Source organism: Stenella coeruleoalba, assembly GCF_951394435.1.
Source record: "Stenella coeruleoalba genome assembly, chromosome: 10".
Taxonomy (NCBI): Eukaryota; Metazoa; Chordata; class Mammalia; order Artiodactyla; family Delphinidae; genus Stenella; species Stenella coeruleoalba.
Window position 1 is genome coordinate 40,996,358 of NC_137156.1, and position 25,236 is coordinate 41,021,593.

General features: G+C 39.6%; 1 protein-coding gene across 2 annotated transcripts in view; it reads left to right on the forward strand.

Annotated features, from left to right (window-relative positions):
• NUDT3 (nudix hydrolase 3) overlaps positions 1 to 25,236 on the forward strand; it is a 109,267-nt gene that overhangs the window by 22,037 nt on the left and 61,994 nt on the right. Inside the window, exon 2 of one of the 2 annotated variants that reach the window (XM_079933576.1) lies at positions 13,431 to 13,511. The exons of the other annotated variant lie outside the window; for it this stretch is intronic. Coding sequence (XP_079789702.1) covers positions 13,431 to 13,511 — 81 coding nt within the window. The remainder of the gene's footprint in view (positions 1 to 13,430; positions 13,512 to 25,236) is intronic. 2 annotated transcript variants of the gene reach the window in all.

Below are 25,236 nucleotides of genomic sequence, written 5' to 3' on the forward strand. Positions count from 1 at the left end.
TCCAGTACTTGTTATCTCTTGTCTTTTTAATGACAGCCATTCTGACAGGTCTGAACTGATATCTCATTGTGGTTTTGACTTGCATTTCCCTGATAATTAGTGATTAGTGATGTTTTCTTGATGATTAGCACCTTTTCACGTACCTGTTGGCCATTTGGATGTCACCTTGAAAAAAATGTTTATTTAGTTCCTCTTCCTGTTTTTAAAATCAGATCTTTTATTGCTGTTGAGTTGTATGACTTCTTTATATATTTTGGATATTACCCCTTATCAGATATATGATTTTTTAAAAATATTTATTTGGCTGCACTGGGTCTTAGTTGTTGCATGGGGGACCTAGTTCCCTGACCAGGGATTGAACCTGGGCCCGCTGCATTGGGAGCGTGGAGTCTTAACCATTGGACCACCAGGGAAGTCCCCAGATACATGATTTACAAGTATTTTCTCCCATTGAATAGATCACCTTTTCATTTTGTTGATGATTTCTTTTGCTGTGCAGAAGCTTTTTAGTTTGATATAGTCCCATTTGTTTATTTTTGCATTTGTTGCCTTTATTTTTGGTATCTAATCTAAAAAATCATCACTAAGATTGATGCGAAGGAGCTACCCCCTATGTTTTCTTCTAGGAGTTTTATGGTTTCAGATCTTATGTTCAAATCTTTAATCCATTTTGAGTTGATTTTTGTGTATGGGGTAAGATGGTAGCCCAGTTTTATTCTTTTGCATGTGGCTGTCCAGTTTTCTCAACACCATTTATTGAAGAGACTATCCTTACCCCATTGTATATTCTTGGCTCCTTTGTCATTAATTGGCCATAAATGCAGGGGTTTATTTCTGTACTTTGTATTCTTTCCTGTTGATCTGTGTCTGTTTTGATGCCAGTACCATATTCTTTTGATTACTATAGCTTTGTAATATAGTTTGAAATTGGAAGCATGATGCCTCCAGCTTTGTTCTTCTTTCTCAAGATTGCTTTGGCTATTTGGAGTCTTTTGTGGTTTCATACACATTTTAGGATTGTTGTTTTCTATTGCTGTGAAAAGTGCCATTGGAATTTTAATAGGCATTGCATTGAATCTGTAGATTGCTTTGGGTAATATGGACATTTTAACAATATTCTTCTAATCCTTGAGCATGGAATAACTGTCCATTTATTTGGGTCTTCTTCAGTTTCTTTCTTTTTTTTTTTTTTTGGCTGCATTGGTTCTTCATTGCTGCACTCAGGCTTTCTCTAGTTGTGGTGAATGGGGGCTAGTCTTTATTGTGGTGTACAGCCTTCTCATTGCAGTGGCTTCTCTTGTTGCAGAGCATGGGTTCTAGGTGTGTGGGCTTCAGTAGTTGTGGCACACAGACTCAGTAGTTGTGGCTCACAGGCTCTAGAGCGCAGGTTCAGTAGTTGTGCACAGGCTTAGTTGCTCCGTGGCATGTGGGATCTTCCTGGACTAGGGCTTGAACCCATATTCCCTGCATCAGCAGGCGGATTCTTAACCACTGTGCCACCAGAGAAGCCCTTCTTCAGTTTCTTATAGTTTTTATCTCCTTAGTTAAATTATTCCTAGGTATTTTATTCTTTTTGATGCAATCATAAATGGGATTTTTTTCTTAATTTCTCTTTCTGATAGTTCATTGTTAGTGTATAGAAATGCAACTGATTTTTATATATTGATTTTGGACCCTACAACTTTACTGAATTTGTTTAACTTTGGTGGATAGAGTGTTCTGTAAGGTCATGTCATCTGCAAATAGTGACAGTTTTTCTTCTTCCTTTCCGACTTGGATGCTTTTTATTTCTTTTTCTTGCCTAATTGCTCTGGCTAGGATTCCCAGTACTATGTTGAAAATAAGTGGTGAGAGTAGGCATCCTTGTCTTGTTTCTGATCTTAAAATAAAAGCTTTCAGTTTTTTGGCCTTCAGTATGATGTTACCTGTGAGTTTGTCATATGTGTCCTTTATTATGTTGAGGTATGTTTCCTCTATACCCACTAAGTTGAGCTTTTTTTTTTTTTTTTTTTTTGCGGTATGCGGGCCTCTCACTGTTGTGGCCTCTCACGTTGCAGAGCACAGGCTCCGGATGCACAGGCTCAGCAGCCATGGCTCACGGGCCCAGCTGCTCCACGGCACGTGGAATCTTCCCGGACCGGGGCACGAAGCTGTGTCCCCTGCCTCAGCAGGTGGACTCTCAACCACTGCGCCACCAGGGAAGCCCCTCATTGAGCGTTTTTATCATAAATGATGTTGAATTTTGTCAGAAGCTTTTTCTGCATCTATTGAGATGATTATATAAATTTTTATCCTTCATTTTGTTAATGTGATGTATCGCATTCATCGATATGCAGACGTTGAACTATCCTTGCATCCTTGGAATAAATTCTGCTTAATCACTGTGTATAAAATATTATTTTTTAAAAAACTTTGAGGGACTTCCCTGGCAGTCCAGTGGTTAAGACTCTGCCTTCCAGTGTAGGGGGTGCAGGTTCAATCCCTGGTCAGAGAGCTAAGGTCCCACATGCCTTGGGGCCAAAAAACCAAAAAACATAAAACAGTAGCAATATTGTAACAAATTCAATAAAGACTTTTAAAGTGGTCCACATCAAAAAATCTAAAATAAATAAATAGCAGTAAAACAAACAAACAAAACAAAAAAAACTTTGAAATGATTAGCCTCAGAATGGTACCTCAGTAATAATATTAGAAAATGTCATTGCGTAAGACACAATAAGGTAAATAATTAACATCATCAAGCCATCATATTTTTGTTTCTTATTTCAGTTTCATCCAGTTTTCTTGGCATAGACTCCTCTTTCATGAATCAGACAACTCCCTGCTATGGTCAGTTTCATCTTTTTCATCATCTTTTGACGTGGATGGTACAGCTGTGGTTTGAGAAATCATGTCTTCTAACCTTCCTTTTTTAAGGAAACAATTCATTTTTAAATCTAAAAAAGTTATTATAGACACATTTTCTTTTATTTGGGAATAAAATGTTGTTACAGGCATAAAATGTTAAAATAGCAGTTTTAGATAAAATTTTAAAATTTAGAAAAGTTTAAAAAATTTAAAAACATTGCAAAATAAAACAAAATGTACTGCTTGTGTTTTTGTGTAGGCATAAGCAAAGCTTCAGAATTGAAGTTATCGATATGTATATTAGACAATATTCAGTTTATAGGAATAGCATGTGTAAGTGATGATAGCTGGTAAGAGTGCAGAACTGAGATGAAACTGAGTTAATCTCTGAAAAACGTATTTGTACCCTAAACCTGTTATCTTAGAAAATTCCAGATAACACAAGACTATACAAGCACACATTCCATTAGTTGTCAGAGTGATGGCATGTAGCCTCTGGAAAACTCCACTGTATACACCTGAGAGAATAAGAGTGGAAAAGGCAGATAACATCTTAGTATTAATATGAAAATAGTACCGGCCCCTCAGAGGCCTGTGGCCCTTCAGGAGTCTTTGAGAACTGCTGCACTAAGTGACTGTAACTGCAGCCGGATGTGAAACTCTGATGGGAGGAAGGGCATTGTTATTAGTCAAGTGCTTTTTTGCCTGGTACTGTGTTAGGAGCTTTACAAGATATAATCTCATTTAATCAGAGTCTTTGTAAGGACTTTGGCAGTGAAATATGAGGATGTGGATCTGGAGTGAGATGGGGAGTCATTAGAGGGTTTTGAGCAGAAGAAGGATATGATCTGAGTTTTTTTTTTTTTTTTTTTTTTTGTGGTACACGGGCCTCTCACTGTTGTGGCCTCTCCCGTCGCGGAGCACAGGCTTCGGACACGCAGGCTCAGCGGCCATGGCTCACGGGCCCAGCCGCTCCGCGGCATGTGGGATCTTCCCGGACCGGGGCACGAACCCGTGTCCCCTGCATCGGCAGGCGGACTCTCAACCACTGCGCCACCAGGGAAGCCCATGATCTGAGTTTAAAAGGGGTTTCCCTTCTTTCTGTGTTGAGAATAGCCTATGTCAGCAAAGGGGCAATGATGGGAGCAGAGAGACCAGTTAGGGAGCTGCTACTTTAATCAAAGTAAGAGCTAAGGATTGCTTAGATCAGGATGCTGGCAGAGGAGGTGGTATGAGGTCACAATTGGATTATATTTGAAGGTGAGATTTTGTTAATTGGTTGAGTGTGAAATGGGAGTTGGGTCAAGGATGGCCCTAAGGTTTTTGACCAAAGTAACTGGAAGGGTGGAGCTGCCATTTCCTGGGATGGAGAAGACTACTGAAGGAGCAGGTTTGGGATGGGGAGAAATAGCTGTACATAGAAATTGGTGTTCAGGGGAGAAGTATGGGTTAGAGATATAAATTTGGAAGTTGTCAGCCTGTCAGTGGTATTTTAAGTCACAAGCCTGGACAAGATCACAAAGAGAGTGTAGGTATAGAAGAGAAGACAACTTGAGGACCAAGTCCCTCAGCATTGCATGATTTAGAGGCAAGGAGTTAAAGAAAGAGTAGCACGCAAGGGGGCAACAAAACCAGAAGAGTATGTGTCTTGGAAGCCAAGGAAAGATTGATTCAACGCAGAGTGAATGTCACCATGACAAGGCTACTGATGCGTCAAGTGGGATGAAGATTGAGAGTTGACCATTGGAGGTCATTAATTGGTGACCTTGATAAGGGAATGAAATTCTGTTTGTGGTGGGTTCAGGAGAGAATGGGTAAAGGAGAATATACATCGGTTATTGTAGACAATTTTATTGAATAACTTTGCTATAAAGAGGAGCAGTAGATAGACGGGGGATGTAGAGTCGAGAGGGTTTTGTTTTTTCTTAAGGGAGAAATTAAAGCATGTTTTATGATGATGGAAATGATTTGATCTGGGAGAAAGGTAAAATGTTATGGTGCAGAAGAGGGGGGGAGAATTGTTGGAGCAATGTCCTTAAGTAGGGCAGAGAGAAGATCTAATGCACAGGTGGAGGGTTTGATTTTCACCTGGAGCACAGATAGTGCCTCTGTAGTACCAGAAGGAGAGGCAGGGTATGTGGGCGTGGATGTAGGTGGGTAGGTGAATGTAGAGATGGAAACATGTGGGTGTTCTATATTCTCAGCAAAACAAAAACCAAGAGATTGAGGGTGGGGCAATTAAGGGTAATACACAATGTCAAATACAGCTGTGAAAATGGCAAAGAAGCTGCAAAAGGACAGTCTGGGGTAATGTAATATAGCAACAAATTAGCCTACTTGTGAGTTTCACATCTGGTTATCTCAAGTGAATTCTAGGATTAACCATTACAGAACTTCCCATTTTGGTTCAAGGTTCTCACTAAATGAGGTATACTTAAATTTATTTTTTTTTAATTTATTTTATTTTTGGCTGCGTTGGGTCTTCATCGTGGTGCGCAGGCTTCTCATTGCAGTGGCTTCTCTTGTTGCGGAGCACGGGCTCTAGGCGCACAGGCTTCAGTAGTTGTGGCTCGCGGGCTCTAGATTGCAGGCTCAATAGTTGTGGCTCTCAGGCTCTAGAGTGCAGGCTCAGTAGTTGTGGTGCACGGGGCTTAGTTGCTCCGCAGCATGTGGGATCTTTCCGGACCAGGGCTTGAACCCATGTCCCCTGCATTGGCAGGCGGATTCTTATCCACTGTGCTACATGGGAAGCCCTTAAATTTCTTTAAGTTTATTTAAATTTATAACATCTTATCCTCCATGTCAAGGAATATTTTTAAGTGTACTGTCTGATTAGGGTGCAATGTTTTATATGTGCTCCAATGATTAGCTTTCACAAACAGGTTTTACCCTAGAATTATCCTTGTTTTAATGGTCATATTATAACTTACAGGTTTTTTTATAGGTAATGTATAAAAATGTTAGAAAAATTTATTAATAGGAAATCAAAAGGGTAAAAACAGTTGATTAATCAGGTCTGTTTTATATGCTAATAACACTAATGAACACAACCATCAGTTATATAAAATATGTTTATTAACTTTTTAAAAAATATTTAAATATGTATTTGGCTGCGCTGGGTCTTAGTTGCTGCTTGCAGGATCTTCGTTGCTGTGTGCAAGATCTTCGTTGGTGGCACGCGGGATCTTTAGTTGCAGGATGCGGGATCTAGTTCCCTGACCAGGGATGGAACCCGGGCTCCCGGTGCACGGAGTCTTAATCACTGGACCACCAGGGAAGTCCATAAATGTGTTTATTAACTTTGATATAAAACGCAGATCTGTAAAACCAGTGGCCAAATGATTTCTTTTTTTTTTTTTTGGCCATGCCCCGCAGTTTGTGGGATCTCAGTTCCTGACCAGGGATCGAACCCAGGACACGGCAGTGAAAGCGCCGAATACTAACCACTAGACCACCGGGAACTCCCCCAAATGATTCCTAATGAAGGAAGAAATGCAAACAGATTCATAACTCACATTTTTGTCAAGTCATCCATTCCTAGAACTGTTTAAGGACTTCGCCTAATCAATGATTTTTTTATGCATTTGAAAGTATGTTGCTTAATATTTACTCTTTTGAATGAAATCCAAATTTAGGTTCATTATTAAAGTGTATAATCAAAGTCAAAGCCTTTAAACAGTTAACTTTAGGAGAAGCAGCAAAATAAACAAAAACCAGTGCTGCCTCTTCCATGCTTTTGCAGTTCTTTCTTTGCTCTTGATCCTCAGCATGTCATATATTATCACGGTTTTTTTGTGTTTAAAAATGATGTTGTAGACTGGTGTTATTTCATATGTAAGTTTGAAAAGACAATACATAGATGATTACCCCTTTTTTCTTTTTTCTTTCTTTTTTTTTTTTTTTTTTTGCGGTACGCGGACCTCTCACTCCTGTGGCCTCTCCCGTTGCAAGCACAGGCTCCGGATGCGCAGGCTCAGCGGCCATGGCTCACGGGCCGAGCCGCTCCGCGGCATGTGGGATCTTCCCGGACCGGGGCACGAACCCGTGTCCCCTGTATCGGCAGGCTGACTCTCAACCACTGCGCCACCAGGGAAGCCCCCTTTTTTCTTATTTGGAGAGAATTTTACTGTCTGGCTGAGACCAGGATTTATGGATCTCGTCTTGGTTGGTGTCACCTCTTAAAGGTAGCACAGTGACCATGCTAGGAAAGAGCTGGCTATCCCTGCTGAAGTGATCAGGCTGATCAGCTTACTGTTGCAGTTGTTTCCCTGCCTGCCCCAGCTGTTACATTGTTGTAGGTTGAGTTCTAGTGTCCTTATTAACCTGTTTCTTTTGCATTCTGCATTGATGATCTAGGAGCTTCTTGATAATGATAATTGTCTTGGTTGTGCTCAGGAAGATCACAGCCCTTTCTGCAGAATTGGCACTATATTTTGGACTGAGTAATTCTGAAGCTGGCTGGGGTTAAAGCTCAGACTTCACAGAAAGAGAAAAACAAATATTGTATATTAACGCATATATGTGGAATCTGAAAAAATTGGTGTAGACGATCTTATTTACAAAGCAGAAATAGAGACACAGACCTAGACGCAGACGTACTAGGTATAAAATAGATAACTAATGAGAACTACTGTATACCACAGGGAAGTCTACTCAGTGCTCTGTAGTGAACTAAATGAGAGGGAAATCCAAAAAAGAGGGGATATAGGGACTTCTCTGGTGGTGCAGTGGTTAAGAATCCACCTGCCAATGCAGGGGTCATGGGTTCGAGCCCTGGTCCAGGAAGATCCCACATGCCGCGGAGCAACTAAGCCCATGCGCCACAACTACTGACCCTGTGCGCTAGAGCCCGTGAGCCACAACTACTGAAGCCCACGTGCCTAGAGCCTGTGCTCTGCAACAAGAGAAGCCACTGCAATGAGAAGCCCGTGTACTGTAACAAAGAGTAGCCCCTGCTCACCGCAACTAGAGAAAGCCCGCATGCAGCAACAAAGACCCAACGCAGCCAAAAATAAATAAAATAATTTAAAAAAACAAGAGGGGATATATGTATACGTATAGCTGATTCACTTTGCTGTACAGTGTAAACTAACACAATATTGTAAAGCAACTATACTCCAATAAAAAAAAAAAAGCTCAAACTTTACCAGAAGAATCATGTGTACAGGCAAAGCTTTTCCCTGGTTCCCTGGGAGTTCAGAACTGGAAGCTGTCATCTAATTCCACCCATAGGCATTATGCTGACAGACAAAGAAATAGAAGACTGATTAAAAAAAAATGTCTATACACATTTTAAGATATGGCAGGCAAATTGTATTGATACAATGAATTTGACACCAAGTTCTCTACCAAAGAAGTTAGCTCTGTGGAGTGATAGACATGAACAGCCTTCTCAAGGGCTCTGATACTTGAGGCTGGTGTAGACACACTGAATGGCTTACTTAAACATTTGGTCAGTGCCACCATGCATACAATTAATTGGCAGTACAGGATACCTAAGTCTTCTAGTAACTACCAGAGGAAGAGCCACAGAAGAGGGATTACTTAATAAGTGGTCTGGTATATGTAAGCAGGTTACTCAACATCCAGTAAACACCAGAATGGGACTAATGATAGCAGGGGGAGTTAGTTAAATACAAGGGCAAACATCTGACACCAGTGACAATCAGCAAATAAACACTGTAATAGGCTATTAAGTCTTTCCTTAAAGATGGGCTCCATCTGTCTAAAATTGAAATGCAGCCTTACCTGCAGGAAGAGAATGATCTAGTTTTCAGAAGGTTTCTCCTCTAGCACAGGTTTTATAATTAGCAAATGATAAAGCAGTCTTAACTCTCCTTTCTAGATAAAAAGATAATTTCTGTTAAACTTTTTTTATTTACTGAACTTGGCAAAAAAGTTTTTAAAAATGCATGAAGGTCTTTAAGTACCCTTATTCAGCTTTTGAGTAGACAGTCTTATTCTTATAATTTTAGTAATTATTTATTTAGCTGTGCCGTGCAGCATGCAGGATCTTAGTCCCCCGACCAGGGATTGAACCCATGCCCCCTGTAGTGGAAGCGCGGAGTCTTAACCACTGGACCTCCAGGGATGTCCTGGTAATTACTTAATTTATGAAGAATGGTTGCCTCAAAGAAATTCCTTAAGAGGAATTCTAAAATTTGCTTACTTTCCTGCTCTGGTGTTAGAAGCCAATTTTGTGTTCAAAAATAAGATTTAAAAGTATAATGGGACCTCTTTTTTTTTTTTTAAAGAACCTTCTTAATTCAGATTTATCTACCAGTAATAATGCCAGTTAGCAGTTTGAACAACATATTGTGGAGCTTTCTTGATTCACAGATACATATTTACATAGCATTTGAGTGTTCCCTGTCAGCGGGATGGGGGGGGGGTCCTCCCTGTTTAGCCTTACCTGACAAGAGTGATTTGTAGTTAACACGGATTATTTTCATATGAACAAGTACTTGAGGATGTTCACATTTTTTTTTTTGACTCTACTGTTGATTTACTTCATAGGTCATAGATAGACTAAAGTTAAATTTTTACTTGGTTCCTCAATTATAAATTTGGATTAATGATGTCTGAATTAATTCATGAAGCCTGTGCCAGATGCTTCATGTGCTTTTTTGTCTAGAAAATATTTTGATAAATTTAGTCTCCTTGCTGGCCATTTATTTCTTAGGGTCTTAATGGCCCTGTAGTTCTAAGAAATATTGAATTAATGTTCAGGATGTCACTCTCTAGTTACATGAATTGTTACACTGAATGTTAACATGATAAAATAAAATCATTTAAATCAGATTTAGTTTCTAGCTTCTGTTTTATGCCTGTCTCCTAGAAGTTTTGATAAAATGAAAAGATAAGCCCTTTTAATGTCAATTTACCACATGATACAAAGTAAATGGCCCTGTGATGATGCCTGGAATATATTGCAGAAGGAGTGTTAGTGGTAATCACAAGGGAAGCAGAACGGAGCGAAGTCCTGGGGCCTCTGCTGAAGCATCCCTAAGGGATATCTGCTTGCCAGCCATCTGGAGCAGGAACTGAAAGGAAGTTTCTGGGGTCTGTTAGGGAATTTATCTGCAAGTGTCTTCTAGTCCTTTGATGTTGATTTGGGTGAGGGAGGAGGAGAAGCAACTATGAAGAAGAGTGAGACAAGACCAGGGTGTGGATTTGTGTGGTTATTTTTGGTTGGTAATCATGATACTTCCATCACAGGAATGTTGAGTACTCCAATATCTCAAAGGAAAGACTCTCCAAAGGGAATAAATAAGAACGATTTCTCTGTAGCAACTTGAGGGAAACTGAGACCAAAATAACAAATAATTTTTTATAAATTTAGAATGTGTTTTGTTATAAAAATTTGAAAGCAATTCCCTTGGTAGTCTTAGATAGTAATCATTCAACAACCACTTTTAAAGTGCTGGCTCTCTTCCAGGTCCTGTGCTAAATGCTTAGTATTCACTGATAAGCAAAAATACAGACTCCGCTCTTATGAAGTTTACAGTTAACCACATTCAGAAATATTTGCTCACAAACTGAGGTGACATTGTCTAGGAAAAAGGAACATCAATTAATAGCACCATTTGACAAAAGACCTTGATATGGACATAGTGGGCAGGGGTGTCTCAGGGAGGCTGCCCTGATCTCTGAGTAGGAGTTAATGAAAGCGTTCCAGATAGAGGGAACAGCATGTGCAAACACTCTGTAGTAAGAAGGAGCTTAGAGCAGTTGAAGAATGAAATTAGGCCAGTGCTGCAGAGGTGCAGAGTACAAGCATGAAGTGAGGTAGGTGGGGCCAGACCATGGAATCCTTGTCAGCCATGGTCTTTCTTTGTTTTTTTGGTGGTTCATTATTTTTAAACTTTTTATTGTGGAAAATTTCAAACATATACAGAAGAGAGACACTCAGCGTACTTATCATCTAGCTTTCATCAGTACTTGGTCAATCTTGTTTCATCTGATTATAGTTGTGATTTTAAAAGTAATGGAAGGCATTTGAAGGGTTTTAATAAGAGCAGGAGTAGGTGGGAAACTTGATTTTTGTTTTGAAAGATAATTTGGACTGCAGAGAGTGAGTAGACTGGAGCGGGGAGAGTACATATATTGGGAGACGAGTTAGGCAGTCGCTATAGTAATTCTGTCCAGGTAAATGCCTTGAATCAGGTTAGTGGCAGAGGAGCTGAGAGAAGTGGACAGATTTCAGAGATGTAGAGAGGAAGATCCCAGAATTGGTAACAGGTCGGATATGAGAGGTCAAGGAGAGGGAGAAGTTGACTCTGGTGACTCCTAGGTTTCTGACTTGAATCTAGGATGGCTGAAGGATCCTGAACTTGAAGGATGGTTGGTGGTATCACAGTGTGAAGACCAAGCACAGGAAGAAGGAAGGCAGCCAGTTTCACCATCTTACCAACTCCTTAAACTTCAAATTCTGTGCCTTTCTCCAGGTTACGTGACAGCATGGTTTCTCACACTGAGGCCAAAGAACTAAGCTGAATTGGAACTGTGCTCTCTTAACCCTCTTCAGAGCAAAGGATATGGTCATGTTTGGGTTCAGAGAACATCCCGAAGATGTCTTGTAGCATGGGGCCAGGAAGGCAGCAAAGCAAAGTCTGTCCTAATGGACAGGTGCAAGTAGTCAGAAACATTTTCTTTGGACTTTGAGTAACACTTGCCATGTTCTTTGAGGAGTCATCAATTCTTTAAAATAAACCAGAAAAAAATGTAACACTTTCTAAATATTGTTTCAGGGTCTTATTCAACAATTTCCTTCCTTTTTAATCTTTCAGGTAATATACTTATAATAAACTGCCTCTAGGAAATCTTGGCTTTGTCTCCAAGATTATGAGTATTACATGTCTTAGCAGAGGCACTTGTGTTAGTCCTTTTAGGGAGAAGTCAGGATTAGTCTCCTGTCTCTGGAGTCTCTACCAGCTAGCTGCTTGTGCTGCTTACGGTTCCTGAGAAGACCCTCTTGGCCCCTGCTCAGCTCATGGCTAGCTGTAATCGTCTGTAGAAATTTTTTAAAAATCTCTTCACCATCCTGGGGTGGCATGTGATAAACAAATGATTTTAAGTAAAAGATGAATCACTTTAGATCAATTTATTGGTTTTTCTCAGAGAGGTCTTCCCTGGCTCTCTTTAACATAGCTCTCCAAGTCACACACTGTCACATCATGCTCTTTCATCTTCTTCCTAGCACCTATCACTGTCTAATATTACCATATTTCCCCTTTACATGGCTCCCTCCCTTAACACTGAGTCCACGACAGCAGCAGTCTCCTCTGTCTTGCTTACCAGTGTAGCCCAGTGCCTAGACAAGACAAATACACATTCCCAAGAGATAGTTTTTGAATGAATCAGTGAATGTCAATATATATTTCTACCTTTCTCATTCACATAGTTTAAAATAATCACATAAGAGAAGTGATTTGTCAACAGGTAAATTGTTTAGTACTTAATGCATATTAAAACGCACAGTGAGATGTAGCTGTGCATTATGGTTTACAAAACAGGCAAAAGTTGCTAACATGAAGTTTGGAATTTTTACCATTAAATTAAACTACTAGTTTATTTCATTATTTTAGAATAATTTTATTTCTAACTGATGAAAAATGAGAGATTTCAGGATGCTTTTTGCAAGTACAGTATCTTTCAGTATATAACATTGAAGGTGTGAGTAACCTTTAATTCCCACTAGTAAAAAGTCAAGATGGAGATATTACTCATCATTATATTTTTTCTTTTGCTATTAGCTTTTGAAGTATGGGGACATATTCATGTCACATACAGATTTTGATCCGTTGAATGCAACTTACAGATCTCGTAGAAATAATTTTGAAAGAAATTTACATAAATATATTTATGTTCCTTGTAAACTTACATTTTTATACTAGTGTTCCTTCTCTATCCTGTATTCAACTATAATAGATTCAATGATCTATTATAGGTTGTGACATGATAATCATTTGTTTTGATAGTATCTCAAAGGATGGGTAGGATTTACATATTGATTTTTTTGTTGTTTAGATTTAGGTGCTGTCATCAATTTCGAAATTGTTGTTAGTAAAAATACATATTTAAAAATATAAGCATTTTTAAAAAAGCTTCTCCAGAAGGGAAACAACAGGTTAAACTCTTGTTGGAAACATTGAAAATGATGCAGGAGTCTTTTCAGTGCTAGAGAACAAAAGGCTTGAGCTTCTATGTGAGAGCAAAACCTTAGTTCATTTAAATTTAGTTATATTTGCAGTGACTGACAATAAGGACAACTTAAGAGCTATTACAATTTCCTATGCCAGTCTTGTTTTCTGACTTTTTACAATCATCTAAACATGTTTCTTGATGTCCAACAGAGGTAGATAAAAACAGTCTTCGTAATATTGTAATTTGACAGCAGTAGAAAATACCAGCAGAGAAATTTGTGACCTGAAACAAAGTGTGGTCAAGTTTGAGAACTTAACTCAATCTGGTTAGTTAGCAAATGGATTCCTTGTGTAGCTTCCCAAGGATGAAGCTGGGAACAGATATTGGGAGACAACCAGGAGTCTCTGCCACATTTCTCTTCTTCCTGCTTTCCCTAGGCTGCCACACCATCACCCCCACCCACAAATCAAGCATGGAGGGTAGAGGAAGTTCCTTTTGACTGGAGGCAGGGGTGCAGGGTGAGTAAAGGTGAATGGTGGGAGTGACAGTTGTAACTGTCAAGATGGGTTACAAGGTTCCATCCAGCGCAGCGGCAGAATCAGTGCTGGGCTTTGACTACATGATTTTTTCCTTTGTGAGGATGCCTGTGGAGTAGGAATCATTTTTCTGGCATTTCAAGAGACTGATAGCTAGACTAATTTTGAACTGGACATGTGAAAGTTATAAATGTGCAATTACTAAAAATATGTGCTGATCGGAACTCTCACCTAGTGGTGTTTAATACGTCTATTTTGGGCCCACTTCCCACTGCCAAGACTCCCTAATCTCCCACAGCTGCTGAGTTTGCTACCTACCCTTAAATGAGAAGCCTGCTTCCCTCCCTCCTTTTAATGGACTAGGATAAAAATTCAGTTATTTATCAATGCTGCAGGTGAATGAGGAGTTAAGTCTGCCCTTTGTGTTTTTATTTCCCTTGTTTGTCACTTCTGCTAATATATTTTGCATAGCTACCTTCCTCTAGTGGAAGTGACTAAAAGCCAGTACTTGTTAACTTGCAAAGGGACCTAAGTAACCCCTTATCCTTCTTGAGGTGAGTGTGTGAATCTGGAGGACTCCCAAGCTCTGCTGGCTTGGAACCGAAGGAACCTTGGCACGCCTGCTAGTGTATAATACAGCCTCACAGATCATAAACCAGTTATAAACATCTGTTGGCTTTTGGTTACCCAGAAAAGTGGAGAGGAAGATGATATTCTTGCTAGCTTTGAGTGTTGTGATTGTTACTGTATATGCTGAGCATGTTTTGCAAATTTAAACCACTTGCTGTAGAACTGAAGCTGCAACAAGTGTTATTTGCCCTTTATTCAGCTGCAGACGCCCAGGACTCTCACGAGTGTTAGCTAATGGATAGTGCTACAGCCGTCAAATGGAGTCGGGTGTGGAGGAAAGAACATGTTTTTTGTTTGTTTTTTTAATTTTTAATTTTTTTTAATTGGAGTAAAATTGCTTTACAATGTTGTGTTAGTTTCTGCTGTACAATGAAGTGAATCAGCTATATGTATACCTATATCCCCTCCCTCTTGGACCTCCCCCGCTCCGCCGCCATCTAGGTCATAACATAGCACTGAGCTGAGCTCCCTGTGCTATACAGCAGGTTCCCACTAGCTATGTATTTTACACATGGCAGTGTATTTATGTCAAACCTAATCTCCCAATTCGGCCCACCCTCCCCTTCCCCCACCGTGTCCACATGTCTGTTCTCTACGTCTGCGTTTCTATTCCTGCCCCACAAATAGGTTCATCTGTACCATTTTTCTAGATTCCACATATATGAGTTAATAGACGATATTTGCTTTTCTCTTTCTGGCTTACTTCACTCTGTATGACAGACTCTGGGTCCATCCACATCTCTACAAATGACCCAATTTCGTTCCTTTTTATGGCTGAGTAATATTCCATTGTATATATGTATCACATCTTCTTTATCCATTCATCTGTCATTGGACATTTAAGTTGTTTCCATGTCCTGACTATTGTGAATAGTGCTGCAATGAACACTGGGGTACGTGTCCTTTTTTTTTTTTTTTTTTTTGGCCGTATGCGGGCCTCTTACTGCTGTGGCCTCTCCCGTTGCGGAGCACAGGCTCCGGACACACAGGCTCAGCGGCCATGGCTCACGGGCCCAGCCGCTCCGCGGCATGTGGGATCTTCCCGGACCGGGGTACAAACCCATGTCCCCTGCATCAGCAGGCGGACTCTCAACCACTGTGCCACCAGGGAAGCCCACATGTGTCCTTTTGAATTATGGTTTTCTCAGGGTACATGCCCAGTTGTGGCATATACTATGGTCATATGGTAGTTCTATTTTTAGTTTATTAAGGAACCCCCATAGTGGCTGTATCAATTTACATTCCCACTAACAGTGCAGAAGGGTTCCCTTTTCTCCACACCCTCTCCAGCACTTATTGTTTGTAGATTTTTTGATGATGGCCATTCTGCCCTGTATGAGGTGATACCTCATTGTAGTTTTGATTTGCATTTCTCTAATAATTAGTGATGTTGAGCATCTTTTCATGTGCCTCTTGACCATCTGTATATCTTCTTTGGTGAAATGTCTATTTAGTTCTTCCGCCCATTTTTTAATTGAATTGTTTGTTTTTTTGATGTTGAGCTCCATGAGCTGTTTGTATATTTTGGAGTTTTATCCTTTGTCAGTTGCTTCATTTGCAAATATTTTCTCCCATTCTGAGGGCTGTCTTTTCATCCTGTTTATGGTTTTCTTTGCTGTGCAAAAGCTTGTAAGTTTCATTAGGTCCCATTTGTTTATTTTTGGTTTTATTTTCATTACTCTAGGAGGTGGGTCAAAAAAGATCTTGCTGTAGTTTGTGTCAAAGAGTGTTTTTCCTCTAAGAGTTCTATAGTATCTGGTCTTACATTTAGGTCTTTAATCCATCTGGAGTTTATTTTTGTGTATGGTGTTAGATAGTGTTCTGATTTCATTCTTTTACATGTAGCTGTCCAGTTTTCCCAGCACCATTTATTGAAGAGGCTTCCTTTTCTCCATTGTATATTCTTGCCTCCTTTGTCAAAGGTAAGGTGACCATATATTCGTGGGTTTATCTCTGGGCTTTCTATCCTGTTACATTGATCTGTATTTCTGTTTTTGTGCCAGTACCACACCGTCTTGATTACTGTAGTCATGTGTGTACTTCAGGTTTGTACCCTCTTGAAACCACAGTTTCTTCAAGTGTAAAATAGAAATATGTCCACTAACATCATCTCATTCCTAGGGTCATTGTGAGAATTAAGTTAGATTATATTTACATGCATAGCACTTGGGACATTCTAAATTGCTATAAAAATGTTAGTTACAACTGTTACTAATAATCCTGTGAGTTCAGATTGAGCCTTTACTAGTCCTTTAAAGGAATCCAGCAATAACTTTTAAAAATATATTCAATACCTTTAAAAAAAATATTTTAATACTTTTTTTTTTTTTTGGCCACACCGCACAGCATGTGGGGTCTTGGTTCCCCAACCAGGGATCACACCCGTGCCCCCTGCAGTGGAAGCACAGAGTCTTAACCACTGGACCACCAGGGAAGTCCCTAATACTTTTTTTTTTAATAGACTTTATTTTCTAGAGCAATTTTAGGTTCACAGCAAAACTGAGTGGAAAGTACAGAGTATTCATATATGTCCTCTGCCCCCACGCACTTATAACCTTCCCCACTATCAACATCACCCACCAGAGTGATGCGTGTGTTACGATCAGTGATTCCATATTGATATGTCATTATCACCCAAAGTTCATAGTTTATATTAGGATTCACTTTTGGTGTTGTATGTACATCCTGTGGATTTTGACAAATGTGTAATGACATGTGTCCGTCATTAGAGTATCATACAGAATAGTTTCACTGCCCTAAAAATGTTCCATGCTCTGCCTATTCATCTCTCCCTTCCTGTAGTCCCTGGTAGCCACTGATCTTTTTTACCGTCTCCATAGTTTTGCCTTTTCTAAAATGTCATAGTTGGAATCATACAGTATGTAGCTTTTTCAGATTGGCTTCTTTCCTTCAGTAGTATGCATTTAAGGTTCCTCCATGTCTTTTCATGGCTTAATAGTTAGCACTGAATAATATTCCGTTGTCTGGATATTTATCCATTAACCTGCTGAAGGACACCTGGTTGCTTCCAAGTTTTGGTAATCATGAATAAAGCTGCTATAAATGTTTGTGTATAGGTTTTTGTATGGACACAAGTTTTCAACTCCTTTGGGTAAACACAAAGGAGCATGATTGCTGAACCCTTTGGTAAGAGTATGTTTAGTTTTGTAAGAAACCACCAAACTGTCTTCCAAAGTAGCTGTACAATTTACATTCCCACCAGCAGTGAATGAGAATTCCTGTTGCTCTGCATTCTTACCAGCCTTTGGTGTTTTCGTGTTCTGGATTTTGGCCATTCTAATAGGTGTGTAACGGTATCGCCTTTTTTTTTTTTTTTTTTTTTAATTTGCAATTCCCTAATGCCAAATGAGGTTGAGCATCTTTTCATATGTTTATTTACCATCTGTATATCTTCTTTGGTGAGGTGACTGTTCAGGTCTTTTACCTGTTGTTTAATTAGGTTGTTCATTTTCTTATTGTGAGGTTTTTTGGTTTTTGGTGTTTTTTTTGCTGTACGTGGGCCTCTCACTGTTGTGACCTCTCCCGTTGCGGAGCACAGGCTCCCGACGCGCAGGCTCAGCGGCCACGGCTCACGGGCCCAGCCGCTCCGCTGCATGTGGGATCTTCCCCGACCAGGGCATTCGCGCATCCCCTGCATCGGCAGGCGGACTCTCAACCACTGCGCCACCAGGGAAGACCTCTTATTGTGAGTTTTAAGAGTTCTTTGTATATTTTGGATAAGTTCTTTATTGGATATGTCTTTTGCAAGTGTTATCTCCCAGTCTGTGCCTTGTCTTCTCATTCTCCTGATATCCGGTAAATTTTTACTTTCTGGGAGAAAGAGTCTAGTTAGTTGAGGTTTTTCTTGGGGTTAAGCGGGGAATAAGAGTTTACTATTTCCCATTCTTACTGGTCAGGCATTCTACCTTCCTTCAGAAGTTAAGTAATTATTAGGACATTCTTTTTTTTTTTTTTTTTTTTTTTTTGCGGTAGGCGGGCCTCTCACTGTTGTGGCCTCTCCCGTTGCGGAGCACAGGCTCCGGACGCACAGGCTCAGCGGCCATGGCTCATGGGCCCAGCCGCTCTGCGGTATGTGGGATCTTCCCGGACCGGGACACGAACCTGTGTCCCCTGCATCAGCAGGCAGACTCTCAACCACTGCGCCACCAGGGAAGCCCTAGGACATTCTTAAAACTAATTTTACCACCTCACACCCACTTTAAGAAAGTGGAAAATAACAAGTCTTAGGATGTGGAGAAATTGGATACCTGTATGCTGTTGATGTGAAAGTAAAACGGTTCAGTCGCTATGGAAATAGTTTGGTGGTTCTTGAAAGTTAAACAGAATTATGTTTGATCCTGCAATTCCACTCCTGGATATATATGGAAAACAATTGAAAACAGGTATTCAAATATTTGTATACAGTGTTCAACACTATTCATGATAGCCAAAGGTAGAAACAACCAAATGTCCATCAATAAATGAATAGATAAAACAATTGTAATATATGCATAAAATGGACTGTTATTAGCCATAAAAAGGAATGAAGTACTGATACATGCTACATTGTGGATGAACCTCAGAAACACGCTGAGTAAATGAAGCCAGACCCTTTGATCACATGTTGTATGATTCCATTTATATGAAATATGCAAAATAGGCAAATCCATAGGTGCAGAAAACAGATTGATGGTTACCAGGGGCTGGAGGTCTGGGGTCTGGAATGAGGAGTAACTAACTGTTTAATGGTTATGAGGTTTTATTTTGGGGTGACAAGAGTGTTTTGGAGCTAGAGGTGGTGGTTTCACAGCATTGTAAATGTACTAAATTCCACCTAATTATTCACTTTAAAATGGTTAATTTTGTTATATGTACTTCACCTCAATTTTTTTAAAAAGCTATTTTTTTAAAAGCAATTTTTTTAAGACTGTAGTAACTTTTTAAAAGTATTCTCTTAAAAATTTTCCTTTTAGAGTGGTCTGTTTTAAATAGCAGTTTATAATTCATTATAATTTCATGGGTAAAAAGGCTTTGTTTTCTGCATACTTCATTGGGTGGGTGTTGTGAGGCCATTTCATTCTCCAAATGCTTTGAAGTATAATTGAGAGACGAATTTAGCATCAAATTGTTAAAGTTTTAGAGGCACTGCAAAAATATGTTCAGAAATGATGCTTTTCCAGAGTAGGGTAGAGTAATTATTGACTTGGCCTTTTGGTGGTTGAAAAAAAGACTGTCAAGGTTAATTTATTTATTTTTTTATTTTTTATTTTTTTGCGGTATGTGGGCCTCTCACTGTTGTGGCCTCTCCCGTTGCGGAGCCCAGGCTCCGGATGTGCAGGCTCAGCAGCCATGGCTCCCGGGCCCAGCCTCTCCGCGGCATGTGGAATCTTCCTGGACCAGGGCACGAACCCGTGTCCCCTGCATCGGCAGGTGGACTCTCAACCACTGCGCCACCAGGGAAGCCCTAATTTATAATTTTGATATTCTTTACTTTAAGAAAAAGATTTGAGAGAGCTTGCATTAAAAATATATGAAACAGGGACTTCCCCGGCAGTCCAGCGGTTAAGACTCCGCGCTTTCACTGCAGAGGGCGTGGGTTTGATCCCTGGTTGGGGAACTAAGATCCTGCATGCCATGTGGTGTGGCCAAAAAAATTAAAAAAATAATAAATAAAAAATATATGAAACAGATCAGCTAAAAATTAAGAAAGATCTGTGGAAGAGATGTTCCAAGAATGAACAGTTGTCTGCTAAATCTAGTTCTCCCATGCATTAGCTAAAAAGAAAGAAGAAAAGATGATAGGAGTAATGGCTTTTTAATGTCTGATAAAAGAACACATACAAGTTAATATAGAAATAGACTTTTCCTGACATTATATTTTAAGATGCATTATAGAGCAAATTATCATATGTAGGGAATTTGAACATATGATAATGCCTTTAAATGTGGTTTGTACCACAATGAGGTATCACCTCACACCAGTCAGAATGGCCATCATCAAAAAATCTACAAACAATAAATGCTGGAGAGGGTGTGGAGGAAAGGGAACCCTCCTGCACTGTTGGTGGGAATGTAAATTGATACAGCCACTATGGAGAACAGTATGGACGTTCCTTAAAAAACTAAAAATAGAGCTACCATATGACCCAGCAATCCCACTACTGGGCGTATACCCTGAGAAAACCATAATTCAAAAAGAATCATGTACCACAGTGTTCACTGCAGCACTATTTACAATAGCCAGGACATGGAAGCAACCCAAATATCTATCAACAGATGAATGGATAAAGAAGATGTGGTACCTATATACAATGGAATATTACTCGGCCATAAAATGGAATGAAATTGAGTTATTTGTAGTGAGGTGGTTGGACCCAGAGTCTGTCATACCGAGTGAAGTAAGTCAGGAAGAGAAAAACAAATACCATATGCTAACGCATATATATGGAATTATAAAAAGCGGTACTGATGAACCTAGTAGCAGGGCAGGAATAAAGACGCAGATGTAGAGAATGGACTTGAGGGCACGGGGTTGGGGGGCGGTGGGGAGAAGAAGCTGGGACGAAGTGAGAGAGAGCACTGACATATATACACTACCAAACGTAAAATGGATGGCTAGTGGGAAGCTGCTGCATAGCACAGGGAGATCAGCTCCGTGTTTTGTGACAACCTAGAGGGATGGGATAGGGAGGGTGGGAGGGAGGGGATATGGGGATATATGTATACATATAGCTGATTCACTTTGTTATACAGCAGAAACTAACACAACGTTGTAAAGCATTTATACTCCAATAAAGATGTGAAAAAAAAAATGTGGTTCGTAGAAGATTCAGAATTGTTCTTCATTTGGTCATTTATAATGTTTAATGAGCTCTTAAGTTAAATTTACTTTTGAATAGGCAGTACATTTACATGGTTCAAAATTTAAAAGGCACAAGTGGGATACAGTGAAAATTCTCCCTTCCATACTATTCCCCCAGTTACCCAGTTTCTTTCCGCATAAGACAACCTGTGTTATCAGTTTCTTGTGACTCTTACAGTAGTTGTTTAATTATATAAGATTTATTTAGGGCTTTCCTGGTGGCGCAGTGGTTGAGCGTCCGCCTGCCGATGCAGGGGACACGGGTTTGTGCCCCGGTCTGGGAAGATCCCACATGCCGAGGAGCGGCTGGGCCCGTGAGCCATGGCCGCTGAGCCTATGCGACCGGAGCCTGTGCTCCGCAACGGGAGAGGCCACAACAGTGAGAGGCCTGCGCACTGCAAAAAAAAAGATTTATTAATACTCATTTTCTATGGATTTGGAGTAATTAAAACATCTTGGGTCTGTAATAAACCCCCTCTTCCTACATTTACTTCTGTCTATTCTGAGTCTTAGAGCACTGGATTGTCTTCAAGTAAAGAACTCTTAGCCAAGAATTCTCAATCTTAATGCAGTTGCTACCTAGTTTTCTTCTGTGATTTCTAGTGATACTCCCCCATCTTCCTTTTTATGTTGTTGTTCTTATTTTATTTACTTAGTTTTTTATAGATCTTTATTGGAGTATAATTGCTTCACAATACCGTGTTAGTTTCTGTTGTACAACAAAGTGAATCAGCCATATGCATACATATATCCCCATGTCCCCTCCCTTTTGAGCCTCCCGCATCTTCCTAAATAGAGTAAATAAAGTGTAATTTGAGGTAAAATGAAAGTTTGACAGTTAAATTTAGTTCAGTTAGGAACACAAAAATTTGTGAAATATAGTACTTGAAATTACATAAAACTGTTTTCCTTTTTAAAACTATCTTTCTATCTTAACTCTTGTATAGTTAAATGTTTGTTTTGTTCCTGGTGCACATGTATATCTGGCCCAGTTTTTGTTCTTATTTTTTGTAAGAACGGTAAGCAGGAGTTCACACACATGTGGTCAGAATTGCAAAAGAACAGTTGTTTATGACCTGCCTGCCCCTGCTTATTGCTCTTCTGGCCCCACCATAAGGCCTGCCTTTCCTGTACATCTGGTTGTGTCTATCTATATCTGATCAATATAGTTTAGCTGGGCAAACTATAGCCATGAAATAAACCGTCATGGTTTAGAATACACTGGTGTAAAGTAAAAATTTCTTTTTTGCTTTTAAAAATAATTTCTCTTAGTCCTGTGATTGTGCTTATGTATGGAATTAAGATTATTTTAATAGTAACCTGTAAAAATTTGTTATGACTTCTTTTAATAATGAGCAATAGGATAGAGTTATATCAGTAACAAAAAACAGTAAACTTAAGAAACGGGCGAGATCTGTGCAAAGGAAACTTTAAAAATGTTATTGAGAGGACTTGAACATAAAGGTAGTTTATGGATGTCAGGAATGCTCTTCCTGTGGCATTGTTTTAATGACCTGAAGAAACTTGAGCATTCTGAATATTTCATTCACTCCGTTTGGCTTTCAGAAATTTCCTAGGGAATAATGCTTGGCATTCTTCTTGCTCAATTATAAAAGTCCGAAATGCTTGTTCTAAAATATTCAAGCTATACACAAGGTTTTAAAGTGAAATGCCTCCTCCTCCTCAGTGCCACCAATTGCACTGTACAGAGGCAACCACTGTTTCTTGGGTGAATGCTTTCAAATGGACGTTTAAATTGAGATTTTAGAAGTTCCCATAATATACGGAAAGTGTAGGAAACTTAAGTTTTCCTGTAGTATCTCAAACTGTTTTTTCCTTTCCCACCTGCTTCTCTCCTGTATTTCTCTCTCTTGAGAAATGGATATCTCTGTCCACCTACTGACCCCAGTTAGAAGCCATAGCCTCTGCATCCCTTTCACGGCGCCCTAATTTCTGTTTAATTACCAGTTCCTATCATTGCTGTCTCCTAAATATGACTTGAATCCACTTGCTGCTCCCCTTCTCCAGGGACGCGGATTACATCCAGCTCCCTTATCCTCTCTAACTGAACTCTGTCCTACCTCCCACCCATCACTCATTCAGCCTCCAGATTCAAGCTTCTGAAACACAGGTGAGATAGCCTTCTTCCTCCTCAGAAACCAAGGAGGATTCCCAGTTGCCTTCAGTTGCCATAACTCTTTGATGTACTTATATGAACTTTTTATACTGGTCTCAGTTAATTTATCAGCTCCTCTGTTGCCCTCTTCTTCCTTCCCATCATGTACCCTTCACCATATCAAACTACTTGAATTTCTCAGCATTCTCTGGATGTAATATACTGTTTCCTGCATCTGTGGCTTTGTGTTTGCAGTGCCTCTTGCCTGAACACCTCTCCTTTCTGGGCTCAGTAAATTTCTCCTCTAGGCCCAACTCAAATGTTCCCTCTTGAGAGGTATTCTGGGACCCTCTCAGAATCTTCTTTCCTTCATAATAGTCCTTATCAACATGATGTTGTGGCTGCTTGGGCCCTTCATTAGATCAAGGGTTGGCAAACTTTTTCCATAAAGGATTAGATAGTAAATATTTTTGATCTCTGTGAGGACTACTCAGCTTTGCCATTGTAGCTTGAAAGTAGCCGTAGACTGTTGGTAAATGAATGAGCATGGATGTGTTTTAATAAACTTTATCTATGGACACTGAAACTTGAATTTCATATCAGGTCACATGTCACAATATTCTTCTTATGATTTTTTTCAACCTTTTGAAAATGTAAAAACCATTCTTAAGTCATGGGCCATACAGAAACAGGTGGTAGGCTAGATTTGACCCAGGGGCCATAGTTTGCATTAGGGGGTGGGCCGTTCAAGGGTAGGCTTTGTATATTTTTGTACATCACCCCCACCCCAACCCCCCATGCCTCAATTCATTTCTAAGCAAGTAATGACTGAATAGCATTTTTTTGTGGAATAAATGCTTAAGTAAAGAATCACTTGAGATATGTAGTTTCTTTTTTTTCCAATATTTTTTAACTTGAAGTATAGTTGATTTACAGTGTTGTGCCAGTCTCTGCTGTGCAGCAAAGTTACTCAGTTATACACATATATATATTCTTTTTTTATGTAGTTTCTAAACAAATGTGAAGATTAATGGAACTTCACATTGAGAATTACTAGTCATTTTTTATATTTATTAATAAACATTTTCAGAAAAGAAAGTGTTAAAAAGTTGCATAATATAGAGGAGCTCGTAGTGCCTCTCTATGTAGAAGACAGCTCTGGCCAGGAAAGATATAATAAGTAAGCAAATAGTCTCTGTTCACAGAAGAGAATAGTGGAAAGTGCTCCAAATTCTTGATTTGAATCAGAGATTAGATTAAAATACCTTCTCCATCCTTTCCTTGTACCTGGCCCGGAGAAAATCATGTCATGGCTTTTACCCAGTGGTGGCTAAGTTTTCAGAAGGTTTTTCATATGCTGCTAGCTACATCATGGATGTAACAGGCTCTCAGTCGTCTGGCTGTCAGTCAGACCTATAGCCTGTGGTTTGAATCCTGGCTCAGTGCTATCCTTTCTATGTCCTTCACCACATCACCAAATCATCTAAGGCTTGGTTTCCTCATCAGTATAATGGCAAGAATTACATAATGCCTGGTTTGTATGATTGTTTGAAAATTAGGGATAGTATATTAAAAACACATGTAAAACGGCAGCACCTAGCACAAAGTAGGCACTGAATAAATACTACCTGCTGTTGTTTTTGTTTGTTTCCCCCAGTATTAGTCTTTTTTTTGTTGTTGTCTTTTTTTTTTGGTCTTTTTTTTCATTATTTACAAGAGTTGTGGGAGGGAGTTAAGGTTTACAGGAACAACTCAATCATTCCAGTAAGTTATGTTCAGACAGTGTGATCCAGCAACTTTAAGTCTTTGTTTTTATTTTTATATAACCTGCAAATACAGCCAAGTTTACTGGGTTTCTTTTCTTTTTCAAGATTTTTTTTTGATATGGACCATTTTTAAAGTCTTTATTGAATTTATTATAATATTGCTTCTGTTTCATGTTTTGGTTTTTTGGCCGTGAGGCATGTGGGATCTTAGCTCCCCGACCAGGGATTGAACCCTCACCCCCTGCACTGGAAGGTGAAGTCCTAACCACTGGACTGCCAGGGAAGTCCCTTTACTGGGTTTCTTTAGTCGTCTTTTTAGAAATTAAAAAAGTC